At 37.4% G+C, this 11,815-nt stretch overlaps 1 protein-coding gene across 1 annotated transcript; it reads left to right on the top strand.

Annotated features, from left to right (window-relative positions):
• The first annotated feature begins 1,061 nt into the window (after positions 1 to 1,061).
• On the top strand, positions 1,062 to 11,446 carry nr1i2 (nuclear receptor subfamily 1, group I, member 2). Its single transcript, XM_067603753.1, is given in 10 exon segments — positions 1,062 to 1,273; positions 2,343 to 2,521; positions 6,287 to 6,417; positions 6,850 to 7,019; positions 7,103 to 7,425; positions 7,527 to 7,672; positions 10,358 to 10,474; positions 10,627 to 10,732; positions 10,822 to 10,963; positions 10,965 to 11,446. Coding segments are annotated over 9 exon segments (1,323 nt in total). The 5' UTR covers positions 1,062 to 1,273; positions 2,343 to 2,348; the 3' UTR covers positions 10,980 to 11,446.
• The last annotated feature ends 369 nt before the right edge of the window (positions 11,447 to 11,815 follow it).

Here is an 11,815-nt window from a genome sequence, read left to right as displayed (position 1 = left end):
TGAGTTTTGGGGTGAATTATAGCCTTCTGATCATTATGTTTTATTAAGAATACACTGCATGTTTCCTGTTCACTGTGAAGCACTTCTGCATCTTGATTTGACAGATCTGACTTTATGAATATCTGAGGATGTTTCAGGGAGGCTTTTTATTGAGAGACGGAATGAAAATTGAATGTTAATTGTATTTAAACACCATATCATTGTTTCAGACATCAGACTAAGCCCTTATCCCTGTTAGGAGAAATGTGCATTTGCTGCTGGCTAGAGTACTCTGACATATAGAAACTAGGATAATGTGGCATGTAAACATCTAGTCCAGCTTTCTGACCATTGTACCATATCAGTAAAACAAGAAATGTGATGGTAAATGATGTCATAATGATCAGCACACCGAAATAAAAGTAAAGTCTGATTTTTGTAATGCCATATAAATCATACATTTCATTTTTGCTCTTGTTTTCCCAATACCAGTGATCAGATGGAGAAGCTAGTGGTAACCAGCAGAGTTCAGGCAGCCAGACACAAAACTGTGATCTCTCAACTGTTTAGGTTACTCAGTCAGTATAGAAATGAGGGCTGAGATTGAGTGGCAGAATTCAAGACACACCTGCACCCAGACAATGAGAAACCTGGTGTTATTGTCATTTATTATCCTGCCTGATTGAAAGTCCCCCTCTAGTAAAAAAAAAAAAAAAAAATGTTTTTCTTGTTTTTTCACTTGGAGCTTCACCGTGCAGAATGATGTATGTGCAGAGTTTGACACTAGAAGGCTGTTTTCACTTTCATCTGCTGAAAGTGAAAAGTTTCTCTGTTCTCACCTTAAATCTGAGTTTAAGTGCTTAATTGTCAATCAAAATGCAATCTGGCCACAAAAATGCAGAAACTACAGTTTACAGTTTGCAGTTGTCGCACATGCAGACAGAAGTGAGTTTAAAACTTCCAGAATGTCTTTTTTTTCAGGGACAATTCACCTCATTGTGACCTCAGTTTACCCTACGTCACGTTTGAAGTATTGACGTCACAACAGGTGCTAAAGTGACATACTCTAATCGACGTGGGCGGTGCTGGACGTCTAACCCCGCCTTCCCGCGGGCTGCAGCCGGGGAGTACCTGTAACAACAGTAAACGACACGTTCAGCAGGAAGAGCAAGTGCTAAATTCGTCCTCACCTGTTGAATGTTCAAAAAATCCAGTGGGGGAAAAATCCAGTAGGATTAAACGAAATCTACAGACTACAGACAGCTGTTTGGAAATCTGGAATCCCCCCAAATCAGTGAGTTGAATGATCTGGATCAGAGTTTGAATAAAACCTGACCTTTCACCAGCAGGCGGAGAGGAAGGAACAGTAGGACACGTGTTCTCAGGTAAATTGACAGTCAGTCAGAAATGTTTTTAATTATTTAAAAAAGGCTGTTACAAAAGTGTTGCTGCCTGCATGTCAAGGCATGACGGCAGAGCATATACATCCATGCGACAGAGGGGTGAACATGTTTTCACCAGGGTGCAAACACTGTCACGCTGCACAGTTTAAAGACACACACACACACACACACACACACACACACACAACACCTAACATTACATGAAATACACTGTCATGTAAAAACATGTCAACAGTGGCGTGCGGTGTACACGATTAATGATAAAGACCTGATTCATGTATTTATTGACATTGGAAATACACGTTTGTTTTTTTAGAAAAAAAAATCTCAGTTCAGTTTTACTTAACAAGACTGTTTGTTTGAGACAATATAGACTAATAACTAATTGTTTGATCTATTTATTTGTCATATTTCAATACCTATATCACTAAATCAAAATGCAATTGAAGTAATATTCAGTTTGAACAGTGTTAATGTGTGGATAATGCAAACCACTAAAAACAATGCAACAGCATCAAGCAGCTTCATAATTCAGTGTTGTTGGAAAGAATAACTGTTCCTGTAGTCTTTTGAAAACTATGTAGCATTCACTGTCCTGCAGTGTTGCAATTTCCTGACACTTCAGAGCACCTGATGTTATTCAATACTCAGTACTAGAATTAAAGACTTTTAATAGACTTAAATTACTCCACTCAGCCTTTTTTTCATACATAGTTAGGCATCACTGCTTTTTTATTCAAAAATGCAGGCTAATAGATGAAACTGATTCAGCTGCAGTATTGTTGTTTTATTGCATTTGAATGCAAAAGCATCAGTACTGCAGATCATATGTCTTGTGTAAATTGATTGTGATTTTTTTTTTTTTACAAGACTGGTAGGTTTGATCTCACACTCTTGTTTGTGCTTGTGTGAAATCCATACGAGTGTAAGTGATGCTAGAATTATCGAATAATCCCTCAGGTGAGAATGAATACTGTCCGAGAGGCGTTCATGAGACAAAATGAAGAGGACGACGAAGAGGAAGAGGAAGAAAAGGTAACGGAGGATGAGGAGCCCAGAGCCTGCGGTGTGTGTGGAGATCTGGCCAAAGGTTACCACTTTAACGCCTTGACGTGCGAAGGCTGCAAGGGCTTCTTCAGGTGGGGGCATTTCACTCATCCTCCCTCTCACACACACACGCTGCAGTTTCTCACTTTCTTTTTTCTGGTTGTTGTGACATAAATGGCCATAACCACTGTGAACATGTGTGATATAGAAGGAAGTTGACAAAATGCTTCTTACTTTACTTAATTACACACTAGCCTCTTAGACTTGAAAACAAGGAACTGAAACACTCATCTTCAAGGCAGATTTACAGTTTTTTCAGTCTTAAGCAGATTTTCGGGAACACAAAAAAGCAGAGTGCATTATCATCACTTTAAATATACAGTATACTATGCCGCATAGCAATTTGTACTGCAAGAGACCTTCACTTTCTCCAAACACTCAATCATATCATCACACGTTTCTCACTGACTGTATGAACTATTCCAGTATGTCTGCTATTCAATAACTTTGACCTTATAATTCTTACTCGCCTTTTTCTGATTCAACAAACCGTTGACCGCTTGCTGAGTAACAGTAATGTAAAATACATTAAATGAAAGATGCTATAGCATTTGTATGCTAAGGTGTCAATTCCACAAAGTAATGAACAGTTTTGACACTTATCTGCTGCAGTGGCCTCACAAGTGTTGTAACTTACCATGTGACCACATCTTACCAAACCACCACATACAGTATACGTGTTCCCTGCATTGTCCAACTGTTGTGTAACTGTTACGTATTCTTGACCATAACTCAGTTTCCTTCTTATAATATAAACATATTTGAGAAATGATTGCTTATGTGTTGCGAATTGAGAATCAAAAGGCCCATTTTTCTCAAAGTTTTTCATACCACAGATAAAATCACATCATGGTGTATAAAAAGAAAATGTAATAAAAGTGGCCTTGCTCAAGGAAAATAAAAAGGAAGAATATATTTTCTCCATCAAATCCTGCAGTCCAGGTTCCTGCATTCCTTTACTGTCGAAGACATTTAAATTAAAATTAATGAATATATTTGTATGTCACTTGCCATTTATAGCAGGACATAGATTTTCATTCACAGCACACCTATTGTGATATTCTCCCTGGTCACACTTTTTGGATAAAAAGCTTTTCGTGAGAAATCCAACCTTGTCATGACCGTTGATATCATCAGACGTCATGTCCATGAGCTTAGTCAGTGTGACCGGACATGAGATTTCTGGATATGACACTATAAAAGTTGTGTAACTATTGCACCGTCAGAGAATTTCCCACTTTCCCACACCTCCTATCTCTCTGCTTCCATTTTTTTGACAAGCACCCAATGTCCCATTATATGCATCTTCATCAATTATGAAGATATCATTGATTATGGAATCAACGTTTTGTAACTTTTGCATATTCCAACACAGCTGTAACAGATTCACTGTGATAAATCTTGAGAAAGGTGTGAGCAGAAGAATTTCCGATGAAATCTGTACTCGGAGTTCTGCCAATTATGTCTTTGATAGTTGTGTGAAAAGTAAGGAACTAACTGAGTGAAAAGAACCAGAGATTATTAAAAGTTAAGAAAATGCATTTGACCTTTTGATGATTGCATCACTGCATATCAAATCTGTCGGCATTGTGACAACACTAGATTACTGGAAATATGAAACTTGAAATTTGTTTGAATGATTAAGTCCATGTCAGGGAATAATACGGAAAGCAGCAGATTTCTATTGCCAGGTCTGACTCATTGCATCATTAGCTCAGTGGAAGTGGACTTGTACTTTCACATTTAAATTCTGTGTGAAAGCCACAAGATATGTGGGACAGTTAGGTGTAAATGTGAGAGTTTCCTATAGTCATTTGTGATTAATAGTTCTCATTCAAGAAGCTGTGGCAAAGTATTTGAGAAATCTGTAAGACCCAGAATAGACTCTACATTAACAATGTGAATAAGATCAAAAGTACACAAATAAAAGTCTCATTTGAAGAAATGCTCATCTACTGAAATATGTTGAGTCTTTTTAGCCAACGATAATTTCCCACAATGTGGGAAACAAACTTCCTAACTTACTGAGTCAAAGCTGAATTAATCAATTTTTGGCCACTAGGATGGAGAAAAATATCAAAACAAGCTGCAGACACAGCCTGGATGTAAAAGTTGTTATGGTGAACGTGTCTGCAAACAGTTTCATACTTCTCCTACTTCTACTTGTTTTAGCTCGGGTTTGGTCTGCATCAAACCATAGTTCAAAAAAATCAGCTAAAAGAAGCCAAAAATCTCACTAGAGCCATAGAGTTTGGTGTTAATAATAATAATTAGTGATAATATAGTTTATAGTTTATAGTCTTAGTCAACAGCATCGTTGCAAGGGCATGTACAGCTGAGTTGAATCCCTTAATAAAGTCTCTGAAACTATGTATACATACCAAAGCATTGAGCTTCAGCATCTGTTGTGAATTATTCCATGAAGATTAGTAATATATCTGAAATCAGACCTTCCAGTGTCAGTATTGACCATTGGAACCCGTAGCTGAAGGTCTTCTGAATAGCAAATCTCTTTAGACGATCTTTATAAGTAAACAGAAGCAAGTGATTCTCTCTTCTTACATAGAGAGATGGCTAGCCCTCATTCTGATAAGAGTGCTGTGGTGTGGTTTATAGAGTGATAAGTGGTATCTAGAGATGTTGTTTTGGATATTGTTAAAAGAAAGCTGTGTTTTTTTGGATAAAGCTCAGTTTTTGAGCTGCCTAGCACCATAAACCTGAGATCTGTTAGGAAGGTCATTATGAAACCATCTGCAAGCTGTAGAGTCAAATCCAATGGTTCAAAGCCTTTTCGGAAGAACAGCATGATCGATTGTGGAGTTTTGTCCTCCAGCGCAGGATAAAACAGAGCTAAAAGAGCCAAACATTTTTCTGAGGAGTTGTTGGAGGACCTCCACCAACCCCTGTCTGGTACTGGGCAGGTAGTAGTGTACAATGAGTTTATCAGAGCTTTTTTTTTTTTTACTGAAAACAGCTGCCTGCTGCTGGAAATAAGGTTGATGAGAGCAGTGAGACTAAACTAATACTTTGCTGGCTGTAAAATAATGAATTAAAAGAGGCTAAAAAGCTCTGCAGAACTGAGAACAGAGTTGGGTTTGTCACTAAGAGCAACGCTGTCACATTATTCATTTATATAGCTTTTTGTAATTAGGGATCTATATCACAATGAAACCCAGGACATTTTTTTCCCCATAGGGACAATAAAGTACATTATTTGTTTCAGTAATTGATTATTGCAGCTTTAAAGATTATTCTATAATTGTTGTCATTCTAAAGTAATTATTATACATTATGTACGTATTATTATCTATTGGCATTAAATTAAAAATAAAAAAAGTAATACCCTGAAAGATGCTGGGGATTTGACAACAAACAAACAAACTTGTACCAAATTTGAACTGAGCTATACTGTATGTTATGTGCAAAATGTCACTGTAATTTGAACTGTAAGCTTCAGACACTTTGGGCCATACATGCACTGGCCAAAGTATGTTTTATCATTCAATTTTTGCCACCAGATTTCTCTTTGACTCACTGGGATACACTGAAGCTACCTATCACCACATTACACACAGTATTTGAAATTTGAAAATTGATCCCAGTATGGTGTCATCATCTGGTTTGTTTCATTCCATATTCTCAGTTTTACATGTATTACTTTGATGAATTATTTCCTGTCTGATACATTTATGGTTCAAAGTAATGCTCTAATTTAATGTGTCTTTTCATGCATGTGATTTCTAACTTCAGATTGATGTTTGTAAGCTGTTACTAAGTGTATTTTTAAATAAATTCAGACGTGCCATAAAGAGGCCGACGCAGCCCCACTGTCCTTTCCTGAATAAATGCATTATAACCAAAAACAACCGCCGCTCATGTCAAGCCTGCCGCTTCCGAAAATGCCAGGCCATTGGCATGCGCAAAGAAAGTAAGTAACATCCAGACACAACAAATGATCCCTCATCTTTTAAAGACAAATCATTGTTTGTGATTTTATAACGTATATTTTGTTCATTCAACTATTAGATGCTACTTCAGTAACTACACGAAAATTTGTTACATAAGACATTTACAATTGTGTTAAAGACGACAATCTTCCTGATCTTGTGCGTTAGGTAAATTAAAAAGTGCAGTTCTAAAACTGAGCATGTACTTCAGTTTTTTTTAAGGATTGCCTAAGAAAGAAACACTTATTTATTTTATATTACGACATGTGTTTCAACATGTAATGTAAACAGCACTGCAGGAGTGATTTAATATATGAGAAGATATGAGTAAAACATAATTTGGCAGGGTCCATTTCCATATTTCTCTGGTGACATACAGTACATGCAGTAGGTATTTTTTTGTGTCCTTTTAGTGGTCATGTCTGAGAAGGAGGTATTGGAGAGGAGGATCCGAATCAAGAAGAAAAAAATGCATGGTGCACAATTACAGCTTTCGTCCCAACAGGAAGAAACCATTCAGGAGCTGCTCTGTAGCCACCACAGCACATTTGACTCAACATTTTCCCGCTTCAGTGGCTTCAGGGTGTGTAAACAAATGCAAGAATGTTTGAGGGACTGTCATTGCCATTGTCTTGTGTCTGACTGATTTTTTTTTTTTTTTTTCAGCCTATGGATAGAAATATAATTCCGGTGTGTAAATACAACCAGTCTACAAGCGAGACCTCTAACCCGCTGACCAACTGCCCTACAAACACTTGCACTACATTTAATGAATCTGCCACAGACCCCAGAATATCCTCGTATGCTGGCTCCCTCTCCTTCTCTTCCTCCTCCTCCAGTCTCTTTGGTTTCTTTGAAAACCACGAGAACCAAGAGGCGGAAGAGGTCAGAAAAAGCAGCGTTTTTACTGCTCTTCCACATTTGACTGACCTCGCCTCTTACATGATCCAGGACATCATCAGTTTCTCCAAAAGCCTTCAGATCTTCAGGTAAATTTGTGCCTCAGTGTATCTTTCAAATAGGTTTTTTATGACTCATGTCTGTTGGGCAGCATGTATTAACTTTAAAGTGTGTGTCATGTCTCTTTCAGGTCTTTAACCATGGCAGACCAAATCGCTCTGTTAAAGGGAGCCACGTTTGAAATCATGCAGATTCGTTTTAACATGGTGTTTAATGTAGAAACAAGCATCTGGGAATGTGGCCATATGACATACTGCATAGACGACGCTGTACGAGGTGAGACCACTTACACAACAAACCGACAAAGCATTCTTTTATATATTTTGAGGGGAAGCTTGGCTGCATCTACTGTACACTGTGAAATGAACAGATGAGTACATACACACCATAAATTCAAATTTGCACGGATACAAACTTGCACTACATAAGGTTCTGTGCTATTTTTTAATCTACTAATCTCTGAGGGAAGATTTAACATTTTGTGCTTACGTGAATGTAAGAACTTACTTCATATTGATACCTGAATTAATTAATTGTGTACAATAAGGTGTAAACAGATTGTTGACATATCATCACCTTATAAAGTTGCTATGGTGAACATGGTAGCAAACAGTTGTTATGAGGTGACATTAGCATTCATTTGGAGACATATTTCTGGTCACCTGATGAATTTAAGTCCAATATTAACTCTCCTTCTAGCCCTGTTTAAAAGGAAATATCTGCCTCTTTGGCTGCTAAATGCTCCACTAAGTTCACCAGCCAGTTGCTGACTTTGTGTGTGTGCCATTTGGTGATGTGCATTTTGATGAGCATTGAGGTTGAACCAAAAAAGTAAAGCTGTTGGCTGTGAAACCAAAACAATAAGCCGAAAGACACTAAAATCCTCCCAAGAGCTGTGGGTGATTGCAGAATCAGCTGAATTTATCTGTGGGTTCATCACTACGAGCAGCAACTTTTACATTACACATAGTCATTTGATCTAATGTTGATATAAAATATTAATGCAGATTTAAGGAAAGAGGTGGAATCATATGGTGCATAATTATAATCACGTCAAATTAGTTAATTAATACAAGCTACATTCAATAATGGTTGTAGCTTGGATTGGAAAAATTTAAGCTAGCACAGGTTGTAAAATACTAGTGTTGTATGGATGGTACAGGTATGATCTGATGCTGATTAAAGAGTCTGCAGCCAAGAAGTATGTACTGTATGCGGGGAATCTAGGTTATGGTTGGACATTGTGTGAAAATATACAAAACCAAAGCAGACTCAGACATGTCACGCACCTCTGATCCCAGAGAAAAAAAGCAACACCTGCCAATTTGAGCTGATATTTTAATTCTAGCTTGATCGTTGCCAAAAAAATGTCTTGACCTGACTGAGGAGTCAATGAGGAGGTGTTAATTAAGTTTATCATTTCACTCATGTTAGTTTCTATTAGCCTTGTACCTGCTGTATATATGAAGCTGCAAAGTACTAACACAGTCTATGAATGTAGGTATAATGCTCTCAGCACGATTAAATAGTAGATACTGTACTTTTTACTCGTGAGCACTCTCGTCTTTAATAACGTGTGTGTGCACCTCTTATCTCACCTGCTCATATGTGTAACATGACTCTCAGAGGAACACTTGCAGAATGTTGTCAAACAGGTGTTTGTCTGCTCCTTTTCTAAAGATTGAACAAAATGCAGCTGACATCCGATCATTGTCTTCTAGCTCTGTGCTCATTGCATTCAGCTGGCAGACAGTTTACAGTAGAATTAGGTGATACTGGGTTAACACAACAGAGATTATTTTTGTGATTGGCCTTGTGAAAGTTTCATATTGAGTCACTGTTAAAATGGTTTCCATCAACACTTTTGCCTCAGGTCTAGCTCAGTGTGCAAGGCATATGAAACCGCATGTAACCATAGCAACAATGCTTATTCTTCATGCACTATTGCCAATTATCTCAGTGGTCAAATTAATCTAATCATTGGTTAAACTGACGACAAACAAACTACAAACTAAAAAAAAAAAAAAACAGGTGATGATGTAAAGATAGTGTCTCACTTTTTTTTTTTTTTTGGTAAATAGATGGTGTAAAGATGACGAGCACGAGGTGTTCCGCCATATACATCAAACACTGGCAGAGGAAATGGCACTCAGCTACACAGCTTACAACTTACCATTTCTTATCCATAAAATCTTATCTTTCTGTGACAAAGACTGAGATGTCATGATTGGATGTCACAGCATGAGAGCTTAAAAAAAGTAAATATATATAATATGTAGATATGTTTTTTTCTTCTTTGAAAAATGAAATACTCATGACCAAAACATTGTGTCTCTAATAAACTCTAAACTCACATTATTAGATAATAATGAATTATCTAATGCATTAGTCTAATGTTTTAGCATGTGATTTTTAATACCTTTTTAAATATTGATATTAAGGAATTATCAATATGTTGTAATAATGATCCTGATCATCTTTTTGTCCATGTTGCCAAGTCCTTATTTACTGTTAATATTTATAAAATCTTTAAAGGATTAAATATCTTAAAAGTCTCAAAGAAAAACCAGAAAAAAGAAAACAAAATTACCTGTAATGGATGTCATGGTAAATTTAGCATAATTTACATTTCCACAGCATTATTTTCTTCACGACCACACAGTCAAGCCAGAAATGCTGTTCTCACTCACAGATTAATTGCAGTGGATTCCACTTTGCGTAAATGAAACATTTCCTCATTTCCTGAAGATGTTTTACTATAACTCCCTAACTCCCTGAAGTGCTGGAAGGCTTTTAGTATAAAGTAAAGTACAAGTATGTTAAAATCGTACCCAAGTACAGCACTTGAGTAAATGTAATAAGTTAATTTCCTTGCATACACTTGTGTCACTGTTTATTATTGTTTTCCTAGTCCTCTCATCTCTGCCCCGTCCTTGACTTCTGCTCTTGTGTGTCTTGTAGCAGGTTTCCAGCCGCTACTGCTGGAGCCTCTTTTGAAATTTCACCATACACTGCGCAAACTGGGCCTGCAGGAGGAAGAATATGTTCTCATGCAAGCCATGTCCCTCTTTTCTCCAGGTAGCATAAGATTTTCATCAGTACGACATTGTGAACCCTGTAAATACTTACACTTGAGAAACAGGATGCATTTGCATGTATATCAAATATGTAAGCATGTATTTTCAAGTTGCTTTGGATTAGTAGAGATTTGTTTTTATTTGACCTATCAGATCGCCCAGGTGTGCAGCAACACAGCATGATTGATGAGGTACATGAAAACCTGGCGCTCACACTAAAAACCTGGATCGACTGCAAGAGAACAGGCTCAGGAAAACAGTGAGTGAAATACCAAGTGCCACTCAATCCATTCAGTCTGAGACCTTTCACCGCCAATCGGCTTGAACCTTCTTTGTTTGTGCCTCCAGCTTGCTCTATCCCAAAGTGATGGCCTGTCTCACAGAGATGAGGACGATGACCGAGGAGTACAGCAAACAGGTTCTGCAGATCCAGGACATCCAGCCTGACGATATCTCTCCTCTCATAATGGAGGTGTTCAGTAAAAACCCTGTGTAATGACTTCTAATACATACATCTACTGCACATGGACACTCTTGGACCACCTCTGTCATTTAATAATGAAGACTCCAAACTGAAACCCAGCTGAATGTATGTCATGCCCTACTGATATGTCAACTAGCATAAGTTCTGTGCACACTATCTATAAATCAAAGAAACCATCAAAGGGGCCACATTAAGTTTCTTGCTGGTTACAGTAATCAATCATTTGTTATCTGTTTTGGTTACAGTAAGTGTGTATTGTGTTTTCAGAATGAATGTTGACTTAAAGATGGGGGGTTTTAATATTTTAATATTGCACACAGTATTGTGAGAGGCAGTGAAGTATGTATGGAAACATCCGTATCTGCGTAGATATTTATATTTGTTACCTCAGTTTGTGTTCAGTTTTATGTGCCAGTGTCATGGTGTACAAAAAAAAAATGCTCTACATCTATTGTAAATGAAACTGAAAAAGGTGCTCTTCAGATTGAAGTGTGTGGTGGTGCCATGTGTTATTAACAGCATAATAAGATAAACACTGCCCCACTGTGGTCATACTAACACAAAGGAAACACAGTAAATTAAGGGCTGATCAGTTGGTGCCGTTGCAAAGTTCTGGTTTGGTATGTATAAGAATGCTTCTTAACTTTCACTCGTGAGTCACAGAATTTCTTAGTAAAAAGTGGAACTTTTGTGGAAGCTTTGTATAATGGAGCTAAAAGTAACTTTAAGTGTAAGTGTGAATCTTAAGCACATACTGCAGCGACTCCTAAGTGTAAAATAACGACAAATATCTCTACCCACAATACCCTCCCTGAAGATATGAATCAGCCAATAGCTGCATCACAGCTTCATGCACAC

The sequence above is a fragment of the Thunnus thynnus genome, chromosome 11 (assembly GCF_963924715.1).
Source record: "Thunnus thynnus chromosome 11, fThuThy2.1, whole genome shotgun sequence".
NCBI classification, from domain to species: domain Eukaryota; kingdom Metazoa; phylum Chordata; class Actinopteri; order Scombriformes; family Scombridae; genus Thunnus; species Thunnus thynnus.
This window is presented reverse-complemented; position numbering and strand designations above follow the sequence as displayed.